Source organism: Pleurodeles waltl, chromosome 12 (assembly GCF_031143425.1).
Source record: "Pleurodeles waltl isolate 20211129_DDA chromosome 12, aPleWal1.hap1.20221129, whole genome shotgun sequence".
NCBI lineage: Eukaryota > Metazoa > Chordata > Amphibia > Caudata > Salamandridae > Pleurodeles > Pleurodeles waltl.
The window spans coordinates 668,344,357-668,368,297 of record NC_090451.1 but is presented as its reverse complement, the minus strand read 5'-3'; the positions used below and the strand labels follow the sequence as shown (position 1 = coordinate 668,368,297).

At 45.1% G+C, this 23,941-nt stretch overlaps 1 protein-coding gene across 4 annotated transcripts in view; it reads right to left on the bottom strand.

Moving 5' to 3' along the window:
- The window catches only part of SETDB1 (SET domain bifurcated histone lysine methyltransferase 1), a 162,301-nt gene extending 139,571 nt beyond the window's left edge, over window positions 1-22,730 (bottom strand). The window contains exons 1-6 of one of the 4 annotated variants that reach the window (XM_069218530.1): window positions 22,617-22,730; window positions 21,661-21,882; window positions 12,497-12,654; window positions 11,543-11,580; window positions 11,293-11,383; window positions 75-248 (exon numbers count right to left, since the gene is read on the bottom strand). In XM_069218530.1, the coding sequence (XP_069074631.1) occupies window positions 75-248; window positions 11,293-11,383; window positions 11,543-11,580; window positions 12,497-12,654; window positions 21,661-21,872 (673 nt within the window). In that variant the 5' untranslated portion in view covers window positions 21,873-21,882; window positions 22,617-22,730. Of the gene's footprint in view, window positions 1-74; window positions 249-11,292; window positions 11,384-11,542; window positions 11,581-12,496; window positions 12,655-21,660; window positions 21,883-22,512 lie in introns of all 4 variants that reach the window. The other 3 variants (XM_069218528.1, XM_069218529.1, XM_069218527.1) reach the window with 3 other exon arrangements.
- Window positions 22,731-23,941: the final 1,211 nt, after the last annotated feature.

The following is a 23,941-nucleotide window of genomic DNA, read 5'->3' as shown; positions in this document are numbered from 1 at the left end:
CCATTCAGTAGTGCTGGGGCCGTTCAAGATGTAAATGAAAGTCAGTACCCAACAATTATCATCCCCGAACTCACCAACATTCTGGATGGCTATCAGTGTTCCTTTGTGCCAGGTCTTGGTCCGTTTCTTGCCTAGAATACGCATACCAACTATTAGGTCTCCATCTTTGCTAATGTCCCCAATCTGTGTTCCTCCCAAGGAGCTTGTAGGCGAGGATGGAATAGAGGACACCTTAGATGGATGTGAATCTGCAAAGAAAAATGTGTCATGAAGCAGAGGTCAGTTTACGCTATTGTCACTTTGGAATTGATTTAAGTATTGTGGCAACCACAGCAGCTACTCCTCCTACACTTCAACTGCCCTTCTTTTGTAAGATAGACACTGCAGAGCCATCAGACAGGCCCATATTCCATAATCCACATAGACCCCTACAGTGGATACATTAGTGCACTAACTCATTAGACCTGAATGACATGCATTCTAGGACACAAGGTGCATAAGCAGTTTCAAAGCATTCCAGTTTTAGCACTTGATTTGTGAGTGATACGTTTCAACTCCCTATTCTAAGCAGCTGTGGTGTTTTGGCACAAGGTTAGGATCTCTTACTGGTTTGTCAGGGATCAGAGAGCCCTTCACTTTTAGGACAGCGCACAGTTATAGAGCTTTTCATCAGTAGGGACTAATGGCAAATGGGTTTGGCTCCCATTACTGATGATTGTGTCTTTCACCTGTAGGACACGCTGATTCAGCTGTCTGAAGTCGGTCCACAGACGCTGGACAAGGAGCAGTCTACAGGGAGTCCACCAGCTTGTGTAGCTCACACATTACGCACAATTGAGGATAGGCATGGATTGAGTGTTTTGTGATGGTACGGACCTTTAACAGAAGAGGCAGTAAGCAGTCTCCCATAAACAATACAGGTTCAAAGGTCCATTTCCTAGGAAAATGATCTCCCCTTCTACCACAGCCAGTCACCTCATAAACTCAGATGAAAGTAAATTTTTAATGATTAATGCCAATGTTAAAATATAAAACACCCGTGGAACTGCAGATTCTCAATTACACTGGAGACAAAACATGGGAATAGTAATTTTAGTTCAAGATAAGTTTGTGTTTCATATTCTATATCTAAGAACTTGATTATTCACGATCTTGGGTTGAAGCATTAGGGTCTTCTGCATCTAGATATGCACAAAGATACACACAGCTAAGATTAGGACTACGGATTAGTGCCTGCCAACTCACATTGCTTACTCTGTTGAAACACAAAAACGGCATCAGGCGAATCACTTCTGTTTAGCATGGTAGCAAGTCCAGTCTGTTAAGAAGGATGATCTCAATCAAGTGAAACTTTCTAGACCAAGTCCTTATTAAAAGCCAGGGACCCAGGACTAAGCAATTTTGTGATTTAAATACAACTGTACAGAAATAAGCTCTATTCACAAACAAAGCAAAATGTAAACTTTAAAGGGAAGGTTGGAGATTCTTTAAATTCAATTGAGGCCACCAATCGTCCATTATATATTCAGTTTGATGCACTTGCACTGATCCCTCAAATTAGTCTGCGAATATCAACTTAATTTTTGGCCTCCAATTTCAAATTTCTACACATTTACAGAACATTTGAAGATGTTACATTTTACAAATTTTCCTTCTTTATTTATATACATATTATTAATCTTAATTTTATTACATTTTACCAAGCAATCGCGGACCACTTGAGTAGCATCACAGACCCTCAGGGTGCCCGGACCACAGCTTAAGGACCGCTGCCCTACACTATTACTTCTTGAGGACTTTAACCCACTCCACCCCCAAAATATCCATTTAATTCGAGGAACTTTATCTTAACTGCCCACCTATGTGACTAGTCCTTAACACCCAATATCCAAACCACCCACTCTGCAAGTTCCTTGGACTATTTGCAAAGTATTTCTTTCCTTTTCATTCCACTAAGACCTACATCAATTGATTAATCAGGGGAAAGCTAGACTGCAGTAACAGCAGTTTCCCCCTACATTTTTTTGTCTCACCAAACAAAGTCTCTACTTTGCATTCATCGTCCTCATCGACTTAAAAATGCTTGGAATGCGCCTGCGCATACAGACACCAAACAGCTAGCTTTGTTTTACTAGGAGAATTCAATAAACATTCATTACATTGAGTGGCTACAGATACAAATATAACGTATCTGTTCTCACACTTACCACCTGTAGGAAGTTGGCTCGGTATGCACTATTTCAAAGTAAGGAATAGTATGCACAGAGTCCAAGGGTTCCCCTTAGAGGTAAGATAGTGGCAAAAAGAGATAATACTAATGCTCTATTTTGTGGTAGTGTGGTCGAGCAGTAGGCTTATCCAAGGAGTAGTGTTAAGCATTTGTTGTACATACACACAGGCAATAAATGAGGAACACACACTCAGAGACAAATCCAGGCCAATAGGTTTTGTTATAGAAAAATATATTTTCTTAGTGTATCTTAAGAACCACAGGTTCAAATTCTACATGTAATATCTCATTTGAAAGGTATTGCAGGTAAGTACTTTAGGAACTTTGAATAATTACAGTAGCATATATACTTTTTACATAAAACACATTTAGCTGTTTTAAAAGTGGACACAGTGCAATTTTCACAGTTCCTGGGGGAGGTAAAGTAATGAAAATGTCACTTACCCAGTGTACATCTGTTCGTGGCATCAGTCGCAGTAGATTCGCATGTTCTGCAATAGCTCGCCATCTGGTGTTGGGCCGGAGTGTTACAAGTTGTTTTTCTTCGAAGAAGTCTTTCGAGTCACGGGACCGAGTGACTCCTCCTTTTGTCTCCATTGCGCATGGGCGTCGACTCCATCTTCGATTGTTTTTCCCCGCAGAGGGTGAGGTAGGAGTTGAATTGTAGTAATAGTGCCCATGCAATGGAGTGACTAAGTATGCACCTATTTAAGGTTGAGATGATACATATATAAATAATTGAAGGTAACTTCCAAACTGCTACAGGCTCCCGGGGAGGCGGGTGGGCACATGCGAATCTACTGCGACTGATGCCACGAACAGATGTACACTGGGTAAGTGACATTTTCAGTTCGATGGCATCTGTCGCTGTAGATACGCATGTTCTGCATAGACTAGTAAGCAGTTATTTCCCCAAAAGCGGTGGATCAGCCTGTAGGAGTGGAAGTAGTCTGAAATAATGTTCTTAATACGGCTTGACCTACTGTGGCTTGTTGTGCGGATAACACGTCTACACAGTAGTGCTTGGTGAATGTGTGAGGCGTAGACCATGTGGCTGCCTTACATATTTCTTGCATTGGGATGTTTCCTAGAAAGGCCATGGTAGCACCTTTCTTTCTGGTTGAGTGTGCCCTTGGTGTAATGGGCAGCTGTCGTTTAGCTTTAAGGTAGCAGATTTGGATGCATTTAACTATCCATCTGGCTATACCTTGTTTTGAAATTGGGTTTCCTGCATGAGGTTTTTGAAATGCAATAAAGAGTTGTTTAGTCTTTCTGATGTTTTTTGTTCTGTCAATGTAATACATCAATGCTCTTTTGACATCTAATGTATGTAGTGCCCTTTCAGCTACGGTATCTGGCTGTGGAAAGAACACTGGAAGTTCCACTGTTTGATTTAGATGGAACGGTGAAATAACCTTTGGCAAAAATTTAGGATTGGTCCTTAGGACGACTTTATTTTTGTGTAGTTGTATAAAAGGTTCCTGTATTGTAAACGCCTGAATCTCGCTTACTCTTCTTAGGGAAGTAATGGCGATAAGAAATGCCACCTTCCAGGTTAGGAACTGTATGTCGCAGGAGTGCATGGGTTCAAAAGGTGGACCCATAAGTCTAGTTAGGACAACATTTAGGTTCCATGAAGGAACAGGTAGTGTTCTTGGTGGTATAATTCTCCTAAGGCCCTCCATGAATGCTTTAATGACTGGTATCTTATATAGGGAAGTTGAATAGGTAGTCTGCAGGTATGCAGATATTGCTGCAAGGTGTATTTTAATGGAAGAGAAAGCTAGGTTAGATTTTTGTAAGTGAAGCAAGTAACCCACTACATGTTCTGGAGTTGTGTGTAATGGTTGTATTTGATTAATATGGCAGTAGCAAACAAACCTCTTCCATTTACTTGCATAGCAGTGCCTGGTGGATGGCCTTCTGGCTTGTTTTATGACTTCCATACATTCTTGGGTAAGTTGTAAGTGCCCGAATTCTAGGATTTCAGGAGCCAGATTGCTAGATTCAGCGATGCTGGATCTGGGTGTCTGATCTTTTGGTTGTGCTGTGTCAACAGATCTGGCCTGTTGGGCAATTTGATGCAGGGTACCACTGATAGGTCTAGCAGCGTTGTGTACCAGGGTTGCCTTGCCCAAGTTGGTGCTATTAATATGAGTTTGAGTTTGCTTTGACTGAGTTTGTTTACCAGGTAAGGAAGGAGAGGGAGAGGAGGAAAAGCGTAAGCAAATATCCCTGACCAGTTCATCCATAGGGCATTGCCTTGGGATTGTTTGTGTGGGTATCTGGATGCGAAGTTTTGGCATTTTGCGTTCTCCCTTGTCGCGAACAAGTCTATCTGAGGTGTTCCCCAGAGTTTGAAATAAGTGTTCAGAATTTGGGGGTGAATTTCCCATTCGTGGACCTGTTGGTGATCTCGAGAGAGATTGTCTGCGAGTTGATTTTGGATCCCTGGTATAAACTGTGCTATTAGGCGAATTTGGTTGTGAATTGCCCAATGCCAAATCTTTTGTGCTAGCAGGCTTAACTGCGTGGAGTGCGTCTCCCCCTGCTTGTTTAGATAATACATTGTTGTCATGTTGTCTGTTTTGACGAGAATGTATTTGTGAACTATTATTGGTTGGAAAGCTTTTAGTGCTTGAAAAACTGCTAGAAGTTCTAGGTGATTGATATGCAGTCTTGTTTGATGTACGTTCCATTGTCCTTGTATGCTGTGTTGATCGAGGTGTGCTCCCCACCCTGTCATGGAAGCATCTGTTGTTATTACGTATTGTGGCACTGGGTCTTGGAAAGGCCGCCCCTTGTTTAAATTTATGTTGTTCCACCACAGAAGCGAGAGGTAAGTTTGGCGGTCTATTAACACCAGATCTAGAAGGTGACCCTGTGCTTGAGACCACTGTGATGCTAGGCATTGTTGTAAGGGCCTCATGTGCAGTCTTGCGTTTGGGACAATGGATATGCATGAAGACATCATGCCTAGGAGTTGTAATACCATCTTTGCTTGTATCTTTTGTGTTGGATACATGCGTTGTATGATGGTGTTGAAATTTAGAATTCTTTGTGGACTTGGAGTGGCCACTCCTTTTGATGTGTCTATTATGGCTCCTAGGTATTGTTGTACCTTGTGCGGCAGAATGTTGGATTTTGTAAAGTTGACGGTGAACCCGAGTTTGAAGAGGGTTTGTATGATCTGATTTGTGTGATTTGAGCACTGTATGAACGAATGGGCCTTGATTAGCCAGTCGTCCAAATATGGGAACACATGTATTTGCTGCCTTCTTATGTGTGCAGCGACTACCGCTAGACATTTGGTAAAGACTCTTGGTGCGGTTGTTAATCCGAAAGGCAGTACCTTGAATTGGTAATGTATTCCTTTGAATACAAACCTTAGGTATTTCCTGTGCGATGGGTGTATTGGTATATGGAAATAAGCATCCTTGAGGTCTAAAGTTGCCATGTAGTCGTGTAGTTTTAGCAATGGCAATACTTCTTGTAGTGTGACCATGTGGAAGTGGTCTGATTTGATGAAAGTGTTCACTACTCTGAGGTCTAGGATTGGTCTCAGTGTTTTGTCCTTCTTTGGTATCAGAAAGTACAGTGAGTAAACTCCTGTGTTTATTTGTGTGTTTGGCACTAATTCGATTGCATTCTTTTGCAATAGTGCCTGCACTTCTATCTCCAGGAGATTGGAATGGTGTGTTGTTAAATTTTGTGCTCTTGGTGGTATGTTTGGAGGGAATTGTAGAAATTCTATGCAATAACCATGTTGGATAATTGCTAGAACCCAAGTGTCTGTAGTGATTTCCTCCCATGCTTTGTAATAATGACCTATTCTTCCCCCCACTGGTGTTGTGTGGAGGGGGTGAGTGACATGTGAGTCACTGTTTAGTAGTAGTGGTTTTGGGGCTTTGAAATCTTCCTCTATTTCTAGGGAATTGCCCTCCTCTATATTGTCCCCGAAAACCTCCTCTATACTGTCCCTGGTAACTGGACGGTGTGGCTTGTGAGGTGCTGGCTTGTGTGCTTTGACCCCGAAACCCCCCTCGAAAGGGCGTTTTACGGAATGTGCTGTAATTCCCTCTGCTCTGCGGGGAGTAGAGTGCGCCCATGGCTTTGGCAGTGTCCGTATCTTTTTTGAGTTTCTCAATCGCTGTGTCCACTTCTGGACCGAACAGTTCTTTTTCATTAAAAGGCATATTGAGAACTGCTTGTTGAATCTCTGGTTTAAATCCAGACGTTCGGAGCCATGCATGCCTTCTGATAGTTACAGATGTATTAATTGTCCGTGCAGCTGTATCTGCAGCGTCCATGGAGGAGCGTATCTGGTTGTTGGAGATGGTCTGTCCCTCCTCAACCACTTGTTTTGCCCTATTTTGTAAGTCCTTGGGCAGATGTTCAATGAGATGTTGCATCTCGTCCCAGTGGGCTCTGTTATAGCGCGCAAGTAGTGCCTGGGAGTTCGCGATGCGCCACTGGTTTGCAGCTTGTGCTGCGACTCTTACCAGCTGCATCGAACTTGCGGCTTTCTTTATCTGGGGGTGGTGCATCTCCAAATGTGTGAGAGTTGGCCCTTTTCCTAGCTGCTCCTACAACGACAGAGTCTGGTGGCAGCTGTGTAGTGATGAAAGCCGGGTCTGTAGGAGGCGCCTTATACTTTTTTTCCACCCTTGGTGTGATTGCCCTACTTTTGACCGGCTCCTTAAAGATGTCTTTTGCGTGCCGGAGCATACCAGGGAGCATAGGCAGGCTTTGGTATGAGCTGTGGGTGGAGGAGAGTGTGTTGAATAAGAAATCATCCTCGACCTGTTCTGAGTGGAGGCTTACGTTGTGAAATTGTGCTGCTCTAGCCACCACTTGAGAATACGCGGTGCTGTCTTCTGGTGGAGATGGCTTTGTAGGGTATGCCTCCGGACTGTTATCTGACACTGGGGCGTCGTATAGGTCCCATGCGTCCTGATCTTGGTCACCCTGGCTCATGGTGGTGTGAGCTGGGGAGTGTGATGGAGTTTGTGCTGGTGAGACGTTAATCACGGGCGGAGGAGAGGGTGGTGGGGTAACTCTTTTCACCACTTTTGGTTGTGGTGTCTGTTCCGTCTGGAACTCCAACCTTCTCTTTCTCCTAATGGGGGGAAGGGTGCTTATTTTCCCTGTCCCCTGCTGTATGAATATACGCCTTTGCGTATGGTCCACATCAGTTGCTTGTAGCTCTTCCTCAAACCTATGCTTTTGCATTTGGGAGGTTAGCGAGTGCTCTTCTGTATAAGAGCCTGAAGCTGGGTCGCTTGCAGTTTGTTTCGGCATCGAAACCCTGTCTGCGTGTTTTTTCGGCTCCGAGGTGACTTTTTTCTTTTTCGGGGCCGAAACCTCTCGGCGTCGATCTGTTTCGGTGCCGCTGTCTCGGCGTCGAGCCGTGTCCACACCGGCATCTCGGTGTCGAGGCTTGTCTCCAGCACTTTCTCGGTCCCGAGAAGGCTGCGTGCCGGTGTCTCGACCGGAGTCGGACGATCTCGGCACTGTTTGGGCCTTTTTCGGTGCCGACGGTCGGTCACCGAATTTATGGGTCGAGCCATGGCCTGGTGGCAGTGGCGTCCCCTGGGCCTTGTAAATGTTCCTCTGAGTGGATTTCGACGTCTTACTCACGGTTTGTGTATCGTCGAATCCTTCGGAGTCTGAGTCTTGGATCGAGAAGGTACCTTCCTCTTCCTGTTCCTCGAACTCCCGTTGGGCTGTCGGTGCGGACGCCATCTGCAGTCTTCTGGCTCGACGGTCTCGGAGTGTTTTTCGGGACCGGAACGCACGACAGGCCTCGCAGGTGTCTTCGCTGTGCTCAGGTGACAGGCACAGGTTGCAGACCAAGTGTTGGTCTGTGTAGGGGTATTTATTGTGGCATTTGGGGCAGAAACGGAACGGGGTCCGTTCCATCGGCGTTCTTCAGCACGCGGTCGGGCCGACCAGGCCCCGACGGAGGATCGAAAAACTACCCCGAAGGGCACCGGAGCTCTTCGATCTTCGATGCGGTGTGGAATCTAAGTACGCCGATCCCGAACGCAACAATACCGACGAAAATCTTCCGAAATTAGCTAATCTTCCGTTCCGAAACTCGGAGCGACAGGAACACGTCCGAACCCGATGGCGGAAAAAAAACAATCGAAGATGGAGTCGACGCCCATGCGCAATGGAGACAAAAGGAGGAGTCACTCGGTCCCGTGACTCGAAAGACTTCTTCGAAGAAAAACAACTTGTAACACTCCGGCCCAACACCAGATGGCGAGCTATTGCAGAACATGCGTATCTACAGCGACAGATGCCATCGAACTGTTAGTTTTTGCAGGTAAGTAAACCACCTACGAGGTTGAGATTGGGGTCCAAGGTAGCCCACCGTTGGGGGTTCAGAGCAACCCCAAAGTCACCACACCAGCAGCTCAGGGCCGGTCAGGTGCAGAGTTCAAAGTGGTGCCCAAAACGCATAGGCTTCAATGGAGAGAAGGGGGTGCCCCGGTTCCAGTCTGCCAGCAGGTAAGTACCCGCGTCTTCGGAGGGCAGACCAGGGGGGTTTTGTAGGGCACCGGGGGGGGACACAAGCTTACACAAAAAGTACACCCTGAGCGGCACTGGGGCGGCCGGGTGCAGTGTGCAAACACGTGTCGGGTTTCCAATGTAAATCAATGGGAGACCAAGGGGTCTCTTCAGCGATGCAGGCAGGCAAGGGGGGGGGCTCCTCGGGGTAGCCACCACCTGGGCAAGGGAGAGGGCCTCCTGGGGGTCACTCCTGCACTGAAGTTCCGATCCTTCAGGTGCTGGGGGCTGCGGGTGCAGGGTCTTTTCCAGCCGTCGGGATTTTAGAGTCAGGCAGTCGCGGTCAGGGGAGCCTGGGGATTCCCTCTGCAGGCGTCGCTGTGGGGGCTCAGGGGGGACAACTTTGGTTACTCACAGTCTCGGAGTCGCCGGAGGGTCCTCCCTGATGTGTTGGTTCTCCACCAGTCGAGTCGGGGTCGCCGGGTGCAGTGTTCCAAGTCTCACGCTTCTTGTGGGGATTGCAGGGTTTTTAAATCTGCTCCTCTGTAACACAGTTGCAGTCTTTTTGGAGCAGGTCCGCTGTCCTCGGGAGTTTCTTGTTCCTCTTGAAGCAGGGCAGTCCTCTGAGGATTCAGAGGTCGCTGGTCCTTGAGAAACCGTCGCTGGAGCAGGTTTCTTTAGAAGGCAGGAGCAGGCCGGTAGGACTGGGGCCAAAGCAGTTGGTGTCTTCTTTCTTCTTCTGCAGGGGTTTTCAGCTCAGCAGTCTTCTTCTTCGGTAAGTTGCAGGAATCTAAATCTTTAGGTTCAGGGAAGCCCTTAAATACTAAATTTAAGGGCGTGTTTAGGTCTGGGGGTTAGTAGCCAATGGCTACTAGCCCTGAGGGTGGGTACACCCTCTTTGTGCCTCCTCCCAAGGGGAGGGGGTCACAATCCTATCCCTATTGGGGGAATCCTCCATCTGCAAGATGGAGGATTTCTAAAAGTTAGAGTCACTTCAGCTCAGGACACCTTAGGGGCTGTCCTGACTGGCCAGTGACTCCTCCTTGTTATTCTCATTATTTTCTCCGGCCTTGCCGCCAAAAGTGGGGCCGTGGCCGGAGGGGGCGGGCAACCCCACTAGCTGGAGTGCCCTGCGGTGCTGGAACAAAGGGGGTGAGCCTTTGAGGCTCACCGCCAGGTGTTACAGCTCCTGCCTGGGGGAGGTGTTAGCATCTCCACCAAGTGCAGGCTTTGTTACTGGCCTCAGAGTGACAAAGGCACTCTCCCCATGGGGCCAGCAACATGTCTCGAGTGTGGCAGGCTGCTAGAACCAGTCAGCCTACACAGGTAGTTGGTTAAGGTTTCAGGGGGCACCTCTAAGGTGCCCTCTGGGGTGTAGTTTACAATAAAATGTACACTGGCATCAGTGTGCATTTATTGTGCTGAGAAGTTTGATACCAAACTTCCCAGTTTTCAGTGTAGCCATTATGGTGCTGTGGAGTTCGTGTTTGACAGACTCCCAGACCATATACTCTTATGGCTACCCTGCACTTACAATGTCTAAGGTTTTGCTTAGACACTGTAGGGGCACAGTGCTCATGCACTGGGGCCCTCACCTATGGTATAGTGCACCCTGGCTTAGGGCTGTAAGGCCTGCTAGAGGGGTGACTTATCTATACTGCATAGGCAGTGTGAGGTTGGCATGGCACCCTGAGGGGAGTGCCATGTCGACTTACTTGTTTTGTTCTCACCAGCACACACAAGCTGGCAAGCAGTGTGTCTGTGCTGAGTGAGGGGTCTCCAGGGTGGCATAATACATGCTGCAGCCCTTAGAGACCTTCCCTGGCATCAGGGCCCTTGGTACCAGAGGTACCAGTTACAAGGGACTTATCTGGATGCCAGGGTGTGCCAATTGTGGAATCAAAAGTACAGGTTAGGGAAAGAACACTGGTGCTGGGGCCTGGTTAGCAGGCCTCAGCACACTTTCAATTCAAAACATAGCATCAGCAAAGGCAAAAAGTCAGGGGGTAACCATGCCAAGGAGGCATTTCCTTACACCACCTATCCCATTTTTGTGGAAAGGTCCCCTTAACGAGACCAGGCTTTTTGTTCAATACAGAATGCTGAATCCTTTAAAAAAAAGTTAAGGTTTACATTCAATCAAAACCAATACTGTTCACAACAGCTAGTTTTGGGAAACAGAACATTTTTAAAAGCCACGATTTCTCTTCATCTGTGGCAAGGCAAGCAAGAAAGTGAATATGGATCATATTCTTAAGGCAAGTTCAGGACTGATAAATACAGGTGAAATGCACACAAGCACATGCATGTTGGCATGCAAGCTCTGACTATTCTGTAGGGTGAGGACTGTATGGGCGAGATGGTACAAACACTGCTCCCTACAGTGTTACCTTAATGTTTTAACCATGGTTATTACAAACCATCTCAAAGAGCTTGTCTTTCTTAGATATCCAAGTGCTCACTTACATTCTCCTTAGAAACCTCTCCATGAAACTATCGTGCCTTCCCCCACACGCGCGCACACACACTTTTCAAATTTTGCTGACCTTTCTGGGCACTGGATTTCTTGGTGACTGCTTCCATAAATTTTTGGACATCTTGAGCAGATTTCCTCATGGCAGCCATCGCTTCACGTAACTAATGTGGGAATGATAGCAAAGAGACAATACGTATATATTTGAAACACACTACAGAGTTAATTGGTAGGGTGGAGTTACAACCAACCGGCTCAACACAGTAGACTCAATATGGATAGTAATTAAAAGTGTGCACAAGAGGAGCACATTTTCAACTCACCAGGCTCTGGTCTTTCGAAACTCTATTAACTGCGTCACCTGTCAGGAACACACATTAAAATAATGTTCAGTAAATTCCAATCTGTTGCATTTATCCTTAAAGAGCTGATTTACATCGCAATCTGGACTCGCTGTAAAGGCTGGAGGTCAAGTTCAAGGTCGAGGGGCAGAAAAATCTAGCAAAGTAAGGCAGATGATAGTATGCTATGATCATCATTTATTTGTTCCCCAAAAAATGCATTTCTGGGGAAACTTGAGACTATATTGCATCTAATAGGTCAAGTTAAAAGCAATATTTGTGGGCTCATTAATCACGTAGTTCCAAAAGAGGGAAAGTTGTGAAACATCTCTGATTTAACAGACTTTCTTAGGACCTTAACATGGGCAGACACAGGCATCTGAGCATAAGCTGTCTATTAAACTCTGCTGGACAGCCAACAACTGGAGTTTAAGACTGCTTGGGAGGTTGACACAGCAGTCCAAACACCCAATTAAGCTTGGTTTGGTCACAAGGACCACAATGAGGCTTACTGCAGACCGAATGCTGCTCAATGTCTACTAGGTCTGTCTAAGCTCCACACAACAGAAACAAAACAACAGAAAATATCTGAAATATGATGATCTAGCGCAAAGATAGAGTTGAACGATGGTGCGTGAAACGCATTTATGACTCTAAAGGATTACAGCATTTAATACAACTGAATGAAAAAGAACAAAGTATAAATATTCATAAAATCATCTTTTTGAAATAAATCAAATCCTTACCACTCAAACTATTTTGCAAGATGGAGAGTGTGACAAGTGCTTTGAGCTTTGTGATCTTATGGAATGCAAAGCAGAGCAGTAGTTGGCCTGAAACCATAATACAGTCCATGCTAACAAGCACTCTTTTTTTTATCAGGCATGTGGACATGTGGTCACTAACTGGACTCCATTTTAAAGAAACATTACCCACCAGAGCCGACGCTGAGGACATCATCATCTTCTTCATCTGGGATCTCAATGACTTCCGCAGGCCTGCTGGAGCCCTCATCCTCGGAACTGCTCTCACGATAGTTCAACCCCAACTTGTTGTATAAATCTTTCACAAGAGATTCACAGTCATCGACAGCACTATAGAGACACAAATAACAGTGGGTGTGAAAAGTCATAGTATTGACACAACCGACCCACCCATTAAACCTACTGCCCTTGATAGCACAACGCCAGATAAAGAAAAAAACGTTTTTGGTCTTTATAAAAATGAGTAACTCCTCTATCTGGGCTTCCACCAGTGCTGCCCTAGTAAAATAATAAATCCACATAATTAATATCCGCATTGTCAGTCCAACAGAAGACGCTCTGCTCTGGTTGATACCTGTTCTCAATAGGTTTGCTAGGGTGTAAAACCACTTCCTCGTTTACATGAACTTTCAGCTACAAAGAATACATTGGTAAGTCAGCTATTTATCAAGCATTCTCATTACTTAAAATCCATCAAATGAGACTGGCTGCATTACAAATCTAAAAGGCAGATCAGCAGCATTTGGAATGGGGTGATTTTCAAGGTGCACAACGAACAATATATGCTCTATTCACCACGTTACCAAGGGCACAGGAAACAAAAAGGTTGACTGCCAAGAGTGCTGCAAATCATTACTGACGAATTTCACTGGTTTATGGGATAACATTTTCTGGACCATATCTAACCATTGGGGCCAAGATCAGATCTAACTTCCAACAATAAATCACTGGTTTGGCGCAGATAGGTTGATGTATTCAATTCTTTTGTTAACCAATAACGTTGGCACTATACAAGTCAGCACAAAATGTTCCCAAAAATGTTCAAGAGATCCGTTTTCCATACAGCAAATTTCCTACAATTGTCAGATTTTTTTTTTTTTAAAAAGGGTTTGGAGGGGCTAGTCAAGAAAAAGACATTTCCCATTTCAATTCCCACAGGAACATTTTAAAAGTGTCTCAGTAAAAAAAGGCTTCAGCAGAATTCCATCTGACGTAGTGAGAAAGAAGAACATTTACGCAAAAAAGTGCCTTTGCATGTTTTGGTGTAAATTTGTCAATAGTTTTCAAGATATTAGCATTGTAAAGCATTTTTGTAGGTCTCAAACTGAGCAGATCTATCACTCAGAAATAAACATATGTTAACTCTAGAAAGCTGGCTCCCTATTTATTGCACTGCAGTGAAGTACACTGTGCAGACAGTCCAGTATGAATGTTGTAGAAACATATTTAAGAGTGGGCAGTGGTCCTACAGACCACTGTCTACTCTTCAAAAATGATACTTTATTGTTCCATTGTTTTCTTTTTAATCGCACACGGTTTCTCTTAAAGGAAAACGGGCTGTGTTAAAAAAACACAACTACCACCATCCCCTGGATGAAAGCAGCGTTTCCTAACGGGACGCAAATTGTGACCTATCTCAATAATACTCATGAGTAGGCTGATTTGCGACCGACTAGGAATTGCCAGTATGGAACAAAATGTCTCACACATAAGGAATAGCGATTTCCAAATAGCAATTCAGATAAAATTGCTAATTGGAAATCACTATTCCTTCTTTTTGTACATCTGTCCCTCAGAGTTTATAGACAGAAGAAGAAGGCAAGAGGTAGAAGGGAAGAGGTGGGGCATAAAAAAATAAAACAAATAAGAAATAGACGGTCATATTTTCATGCCAGATTTTAAGGAGTACCGCAGGTTGAGAATTTTTACATGCAATCTGTGGTGAATTCTATATGCGAAATTCATAAGACGATTTATGGCGAAGGGTTTATGGGGTACAGGTTTGGCACCACACCCCATTGGTTACGACAGATGGCACAATGCAGGTTAACTATGTTGACACCACACTCCCTTACATCAGACTGCTATAGTATCGGAGAGGCCACCCATAAAACATAGCATAACTGTTGTCTTCTACACAGTAGGAAACCATCACTGTGTGAAGTCACACACTATCTAAAATCGATTCCAGTCATTATGCACATGGGTTTCTGGTCCGCCACAATCTTGAAGTACGTTTGAAGCACCACATATGAGCTACATGCGCAATTAAAGAATAGTCCGTGGATGTGAGGGGGTGGAGCTATGCAGCTCTATCAAGACAACCATCACAGGCAACCTCCTAAATAGGGGTGCAAATAAAGCAGCATGTAACCCTAAACTGTAATATGTCAAAAGGCAAGTAAGAATGAGCACAGGTGCCAGCAGCAAGGTAATGTGATGATAGTTGTAGGAAGTTGGCTCTGTATGCACTATTTCAATGTAAGGAATAGTATGCACAGAGTCCAAGGGTTCCCCTTAGAGGTAAGATAGTGGAAAAAAGAGATAATACTAATGCTCTATTTTGTGGTAGTGTGGTCGAGCAGTAGGCTTATCAAAGGAGTAGTGTTAAGCATTTGTTGTACACACCCAAGCAATAAATGAGGAACACACACTCAGAGACAATTCCTGACCAATAGGTTTTTGTATAGAAAAATATCTTTTCTTAGTTTATTTTAAGAACCACAGGTTCAAATTTTACATGTAATACTTTAAATGAAAGGTATTGCAGGTAGGTACTTTAGGAACTTTGAATAATCACAATAGCATATATACTTTTCACATAAATCACATATAGCTATTTTAAAACTAGACAGTGCAATTTTCACAGTTCCTGGGGGAGTAAGAGTTTGTTAGTTCTAGCAGGTAAGTAAACCACCTACCGGGTTCAAGTTTGGGTCCAAGGTAGCCCACCGTTGGGGGTTCAGAGCCACCCCAAAGTTACCACACCAGCAGCTCAGGGCCGGTCAGGTGCAGAGTTCAAAGTGGTGCCCAAAACGCATAGGCTTCAATGGAGAAGGGGGTGCCCCGGTTCCAGTCTGCCAGCAGGTAAGTACCCGCGTCTTCGGAGGGCAGACCAGGGGGGTTTTGTAGGGCACCGGGGGGGACACAAGTTAGCACAGAAAGTACACCCTCAGCAGCACAGGGGCGGCCGGGAGCAGTGTGCAAACATACGTTGGGTTTCCAATGTAAATCAATGGGAGACCAAGGGGTCTCTTCAGCGATGCAGGCAGGCAAGGGGGGGGAGGGGGGGCTCCTCTGGGTAGCCACCACCTGGGCAAGGGAGAGGGCCTCCTGGGGGTCACTCCTGCACTGGAGTTCCGATCTTTCAGGTCCTGGGGGCTGCGGGTGCAGAGTCTTTTCCAGGCGTCGGGATCTGGGAGTCAGGCAGTCGCGGTCAGGGGGAGCCTTGGGATTTCCTCTGCAGGCGTTGCTGTGGGGGCGTCGGGTGCAGAGTAGCAAGTCTCACGCTTCCGGCGGGAAACGCAGTTGTTTTGAAGTTGCTCCTTTTAAACAAAGTTGCAGTCTTGGGTTAACAGGGCCGCTGTTCTCGGAGTTTCTTGGTCCTTCTAGAGCAGGGCAGTCCTCTGAGGATTCAGAGGTTGCTGGTCCCTGGGGAGAGAGTCGCTGGAGCAGTGTCTTTAGAAGTGGGAAGACAGGCCGGTAGAGCTGGGGCCAAAGCAGTTGGTGTCTCCGTCTTCTCTGCAGGGTTTTTCAGCTTAGCAGTCCTCTTCTTCTTAGGTTGCAGGAATCTGAGTTCCTAGGTTCTGGGGAGCCCTTAAATACTAAATTTAAGGGTGTGTTTAGGTCTGGGGGGTTAGTAGCCAATGGCTACTAACCCTGAGGGTGGCTACACCCTCTTTGTGCCTCTTCCCTGAGGGGAGGAGGGCACATCCCTAATCCTATTGGGGGAATCCTCCATCTGCAAGATGGAGGATTTCTAAAAGTCAGAGTCACCTCAGCTCAGGACACCTTAGGGGCTGTCCTGACTGGCCAGTGACTCCTCCTTGTTTTTCTCATTATCTCCCCTGGACTTGCTGCCAAAAGTGGGGGCTGTGTTCAGGGGGCGGGCATCTCCACTAGCTGGAGTGCCCTGGGGCATTGTAACACGAAGCCTGAGCCTTTGAGGCTCAATGCTAGGTGTTACAGTTCCTGCAGGGGGGAGGTGTGAAGCATTTCCACCCAGAGCAGGCTTTTGTTTCTGTCCCCAGAGAGCACAAAGGCCCTCACCACATGGGGTCAGAAACTCGTCTCTCAGCAGCAGGCTGGCACAGACCAGTCAGTCCTGCACTGAACAATTGGGTAAAATACAGGGGGCATCTCTAAGATGCCCTCTGTGTTCATTCTTTAATAAATCCAACACTGGCATCAGTGTGGGTTTATTATTCTGAGAACTTTGATACTAAACTTCCCAGTATTCAGTGTAGCCATTATGGAGCTGTGGAGTTTGTTTTTGACAGACTCCCAGACCATATACTCTTATGGCTACCCTGCACTTACAATGTCTAAGGTTTTGCTTAGACACTGTAGGGGCATAGTGCTCATGCACCTATGTCCTCACCTGTGGTATAGTGCATCCTGCCTTAGGGCTTTAAGGCCTGCTAGAGGGGTGACTTACCTATGCCATAGGCAGTGTGAGGTTGGCATGGCACCCTGAGGGGAGTGCCATGTCGACTTAGTCTTTTTCTCCCACCAGCACACACAAGCTGGCAAGCAGTGTGTCTGTGCTGGGTGAGGGGTCCCTAGGGTGGCATAAGACATGCTGCAGCCCTTAGAGACCTTCCCTGGCATCAGGGCCCTTGGTACCAGGGGTACCAGTTACAATGGACTTACCTGGGTGCCAGGGTTGTGCCAATTGTGGAGACAATGGTACATTTTAGGTGAAAGAACACTGGTGCTGGGGCCTGGTTAGCAGGTTCCCAGCACACTTCTCACTGAGCATCAGTATCAGGCAAAAAGTGGGGGGTAACTGCAACAGGGAGCATTTTTCTTTACAATAGTTCCATGCCTAGGTCTTTACATTGACTCAACCTGAAAAGTAAATGCAGTCGCCTTCCTGCTCATCTACCAACCACTCCCTTGCAGCAAAACGTTTTCAGGCACTCTCCTGAATGCCGTTTGAAACATTAGCCCTGACTACAAAAATCAATGCATCTTAGGTGAGCTCAAATAATGGTACAACGAGCCATGATCCAACCACAATCCTAATCTCATTTATTAACCTTGATGCTGGAGACCTTGACCGCCTAGTCACTGGCCTGCTAACCATAGTTGTGAAGCAACTATCCACTAAAAGCCACGATCCCCGTTAAATAAAAATCACACCACTAAAAACCAGCTCACCATATCATAAATTTCGACTTCATTTTTACCACCACAATCCCCTCCTATCCTACCCAACAAATAAGAATGACCATGCCATGAAAAAATTCTTAACCTGGACAACTTTCTGGTAGAGTTTTCTGGTTAACGACCTCTAGGATCTCTAACGGCCGTCTATTGATTTCACCAATAGCACTGTGAAACTTTTGACAAAGTGGTTCCATTCTAAGCCTCAGAAAATCATCATGAAAAAATGGGCTGTCTCATCAGGATATTTAAATTACAAAACACAATAAATACAACCCCTGAAAGATTGTGGAGAAAAGTACAGAGCATTAACCTTAAAGAATCAAATACATAGACAGTAAAGAACATATTCGGCAGCCAAAAAGAAAATCACGCACAGCACATTTTGGACACATCATGACAAATTAAGCAGTTTTTAAAAACACATTCAAATTCTGCAACCAAACTAAAAGTTATTGGCAAATAACTTCAGTGAACAAGCTGAAAGCCGTAATTCATAGTCAAATATGCAACAGCCAGTGGAACCTCTTACAAGCAGATTTCAAGTTCCAAAACTACTCATTCCAAAACTTCTGTAGGTTCACTGAACTCTCCATACTAAACTAATCAAGTCTGTCACTATTAACAGATCATCAACTGACCCATTTCCTCCCTTCAAATACAATAAAAATCCTATTACTATCGTCACCTGCAATAATTTCCACCAAAGCAAACACTAAGTCATTTCTGTCATCTGGCAACCTCCTCAACTAACTGAAAACTTTCTACAATAAGGCAATACTTAAGAAACAAAGACATAAGGAACAAGGCCCAGAAACTACAGGCCAGTAGCAAATTGCCATTTTTATGGAAGCTCACTGAAAATACAACTGTCATACATATCTCTTTTTTTCTTGATGAAAACAACCTCAACTCTGAGAAACAGTGCAGTATTTACTGATGAAGAATCACCAAACCAGTATTAATTGTAATATGGGATAACCTCAAGGGCATGGTAGACCAATAGAGTGGTATCCCTTCTCTTTTTGTCGACCGGTTATCAGTCTTTGTCACTGTGAACAATTAGCAACTGCTTCAAACCCATAACTATTCTCCAAAGGATGAGTGACACTGGAATCCAAGGCACCAATCCTAACTGGCAAAAAGAATTTAAATTGCTTCCTCCTTTATAAATACCAGCATTCACTTACTGCAATAGTGTGGTGCATCCAAACTTTCAGAAATAATTGATGACGCGCCCCATACCCTATCCTGGAGAAAGAAAACTGATTTTACATGGACATGTCAAATGGTTTTGCTACTACTTACGGCTGTAGAAACCTGTATGGTACAGAATATGCTGAGGAAACTGGACCACCAAGAGGTGCTAATATGGACCCTGGACAAACTACCAGCTAACCAAGTGATCAAAAGTGCATTCTTCACTATTAGAATCTCATATACAATCTTGTTTGCCAGATGGTTCTGTGTAATAGATGTGGTGTTGGCTGCAAGCCTTTTAGTTTTATGAATGCTTGTATTTTCACGGTTTTTAAAAATGTTTCGATTGGAGCAACCGTCAGGCCTGTGACAGTATGTTAAAAAATAAATAAATAAATAACAAAAAGGCAAAAAGCAAAATAATGTTTTGGTCTCAAAAGGACACATTGCCAAAGTAGACCCTGGCAGTGAGGGGGGACTACTTTGTGTGCGAATGTGATCTAGTGAAAGAGCAGAACGCCGCCAATCACAGTCAGTTTGGGCAATGACTGAAATGGGCTGGACTACTGCCCAATGCTGTATGCTGAAGCAAGTCTAAAACAAGCATTTGCAAACGGTCTTGCGTTTGCTTGAGCTCGAGCAATTAGCACTGTAAACTCCTAACCGGACTTTTCTTGCCACATAAATTGAAAATGAAAATAAAACAGTTTCACATAACTAAGTGGACTTTTCTTGCCATATAAACTGAAAAGTTAAAGTTTTATATAAGCGAGCTAACGGCCGCTATCAGTGCAAAGCAGACACACAAACGGAAATAACAGTTCACTTGTAGTGAAACCTATCTGCAAAAGTGCAATTATCTACCTAACCAGCAAAACTGCAAATAACTATGTAACAGGGTCGATGTCATGCAAAGCGCTCGACTTCTGCCAACCGAGATCGCGCTGCGAAAAAAAAGAAAAAGTAGTCTACAAACCAGACGGAAAACAGCGAGCCTCGTATGTTTTCAGTACTTGGTTACTGCGCTCGAGGAGGGCTAACCACTGGAAAAGGCATGACGTATGCATGCCTTCTGCTAATGAAATCAAGCAGATTTTAAAAGGCAAGCGTCACGAACCAATGAAAGACACTGACGTGACATGGGCGTGGTTTGAAGCCCAAAGAGAGATAATACGGAACTCAGCGATTTGCGCTCGCCCGTGAAAAAGTTCATGACTATAAAATAAAAAAGATGCACTGCAGCAGAGTGTTATAAATTTCTGTATGTTCCCTGCAACATAATAACTCATAATAAAACAGCTCTGTATACACAAATTTCAATTCTATTTCAACCATTCCATTGCTACATTACTCATTTAACTCTAAAGCAAAATGTAAGGAATGTCACCAATCTTTGCGATAACATCAAAACATGAATTCAATAAGCAATACTGCATCCAATACAAACTCACATTAAAAATAACAGTGCACTCTCAATTCGGAAAGTGCTGTGGGCCTCAAAAGAACTAAGAAGATGCCATATGAATAACAATACAACACAGAAAAGGACAGAGAAATGGTCCAAACTGTGGTGGCATGGTAGGCAAATAAAATGATGGATTAAACCCAAATCTATGTGACTGGGGGTGAATGCTTGCATTATTGAGCATTCCGTCTATCATCTGTTGTTCTGCTTTTGTCGCCCTACCAAGTTCAAGACAGCCTTGCTGATGAGGGGTGAAGCCCTGAAATCGATCCTAGGATGCTTGATTCCAGTCCAAGGAGGACCTGGCCTGGCAGTTCGGGCTTGACCATGGGGAACAGGGGCAAGACTGGTTTCCATATGGCTGGGTCCAAACTGGGGTGGCATGGGGGGTTAAAAAAAAAGGATTTTACCCAGATCTTTGTGACTAGGGGTGAATGTTTACATTGTTCGGCATTCTGTCCATCTACCTGAAGAGCATCCCCATAGAACAGACACCATGTCCAGGAGAATAGATGTGACTGAGGTCTTCTTTCCCTTCCAGAATCTACCTTGCTCCCTAGTGTTGTGATCTAAGACAACGTTCTTTCACCCATCATGCCACCTCAGTTTCAACCCAGCCATAAGCAAATCAATCTCAATCCTGTCCCAATAGGAACAGTCCTGCTCGATCTGCCATGCCAGGTCCTCTCTGAACCGGAATACAAGCAACCCAAGACCCATTTTGCTCTGATTGGGGCTCTTAAGTCGAGTGTAGCTTGGTTTCAGTGACAGAGTGAGCAAGGGACCCATGTCTTGGCACAACCACGGGCACTTAGGGCAGCACATTAAACACACAAAGGTTGAGGGGAATATGCTTGCAATAAGTCTAACCACTGGCAATCACTTGGGGTAGCATTCCAACCCATAGTTCTTTTGCACACAATGCCACCTCAGATCAGACCCAGCTATATGGAAAGATATACAACAACAAACAAGATTCAAAGATCCATGCAATAGCGGCCACAAACCGACAATCTAAAAACTGATACACAAGTTGGAAGCATTATAAATGCCCAAATAATCCAATGTGTAGAGATTAACGGACTGCAAATAAAAACATCAAGATTTATGTATGGTGATCAGTCCAAAGCACAAAATCATTAACTTCAACGACCGAGACAAAAGATATCAAATCAAGGCACCAAATCAATGAAACGAAGGTGATAAAATAGAAAGATAAAAGTGGCATACGTACTAATCACAAGGTATTAACAGACACCTCCAGATAGTAACAAGTGACTCACCTAGATGCGCTGTCAAAGAGCTTGTCCACGTGTGCCACTTCATTCTCCTTCTGCTGCACCCAGGTCTCTAACTCCACCAGCTGGGCCTTCCGTTGTTTCACACTCTCAATTTTGTTGACTTCCTCGTCAATGAACTGCCGGAGCTCATCCATAGAGATACCCAGCTCATCTACTACTGCCTGCTGCAGGTCCAGGATGTCTGGAGACTCCATCGTGGCTGGTCTTGGGAGACAAGGATAATGTAAAGCTTCACGGAGCCTCCTGGCACACGGGAATCTCAGGCGCCCTCAAAATGTAATATGACTCATCTTGCCAATGCTGTTCGTCTACAGATCAGATTTTACTCCCCATGCCCACATTCCCCTCTGTCCAACCCTATAATTACCAAAATATCCTTCCCAAGTTGCCACCCTTTGGGCTCCAACGTCACAATTCGTTATGCCAGGATACCAACGCACTCTTCAAAGGTGCTGCCCCGTGGGGAGACTCTTTACCTTGATTTTAAACCCCAAGATCCGCTGCCCTTGGGATACTATCATCTCATCCGCATCTACCTCCCATCGATCTACATTCCTGGCCACTACTGATTCCTGTCAGTCGTAGACGCAACATGTTACTGCCTCTACTGTGGGTGTATATTGCATCCCTCTATGCTGTAATAACTCCCCATCCCACACTTCTGTTCGCCGCATCACCCGAATGTTGTTTCCCCATCAAAGTGCAACTTTAACATTTACACATTAAGCTGCATTATCGCGATAATATATTAAACACTGCATTATCCCGGTGGTGTTGCCTCCGGCCACATGCACCCCTCTATTTGCCTTCTCCCATGCTAGTGCACCTTCTCACCTAATCCACAGCCCCTCAGTTGGCAGCACCCTCCATATTTAATTTACCCCCTCGTTAGTGCTACCCATCCTCCCACAACAGCGCCCCATCCCACTTTAACGCACCTCCTCCCCGGGCCCTCTGCTGTACACGCCCCGCCTCCTCGCTTCACTCCGAATCCAGCGGGACCGCCGAGTCGGAGTCGCCCCGGAAGTTTTTCCCACCGACGGACGTGACGGCACAAGATGCCACAAGGAAGCGGCTATTGCTGTAGAGTACGGATGCAACGGCCGTTGCTATTCGCTACACAGCCTGAGGGGGGGCAGCACAAGAGGGGGCGGGACAAAGAAGCACAGCATCAACCAGAGCAGTAGAGAGTGTGTGTGTTTTGAGAGCGGCCATCTTTAGAGGGTAGAAAAACTGCTCTATCCTTATGTATGTCTAGGTTTGAGGCTTATGTTTACCCTAGTTCCTTGTTGTGTCATTAATAGTTCATTGACCCTTAGCCGGTGAGGCGTTTACCCACCCAGTGCTGACCATTTGTATATGGTCTGACTTGCCTTAGCAGTTGTCCCAGACAATTATGTGAGCATCATTAGAGAGAGACATTGGCATTGCACACATGTGGTGTCAGAAGTACATGGTTTGACTGGCCTACATGTATTTTTAGGTCTTGTTGGACTCTGGACCCTTTACCCCACACCAATATTGTTTTCCAGTTCTGTGCTTTCACACAGACATATATCTATTCCAGAGGTATTCAATCTGTGGGTTGCGACCCCCGAGGGGGGCGTGGAGTCCTGGAAAGGGGGGTCGCGCATTCCCATCCCATCTTTAAAATGCTTCAGCTGAACTTGTATTCATTGAGTCTCCTGTGCTGTGAAATGAAGCTGCACAGACAGCTAAAGAATCCTTCCAGACACCAGGGGGCCTGCTTCCTGAATGAAATGCAAATGTGAGCTACGAGTTGATATGCCAATGATAAAATATACAAACATAAAGGATGCTTTGGAGTCCGTTCTGGCTTTTATTGATCGAATCACTCAAAGCTTTGTGATGGCAAAGATTTTTTCTTTTTGAGTAGTAGTGCAAAGAGTTAACAACTTGGCTGTGAAGTGTGTGCTTTTAAGTGTAATTGTATATACATAGTGCTTAGGTGATGAGGTGTTGAAGGGACAGCTATTAAAAACATATTTTACATATGGTCTGGTATTACTCAAATCTACATTTTGGAAACACTATTTAATCTTAAACATTTTTTGTGCATTTTGTAGTGGTCTATCGTACACAGTATGTAATGCTAATATAATATAATGACTTACATTTTCACAGTGCTTTCTGTCACAGGCTGGGACCTCGTAGCACTAAAAATACACTAGTCACTATTCTCCACTGCACCAATCAAGATTTAATTCTGTGGCTGGCTGGTTACATACAGACCTATGCAGTG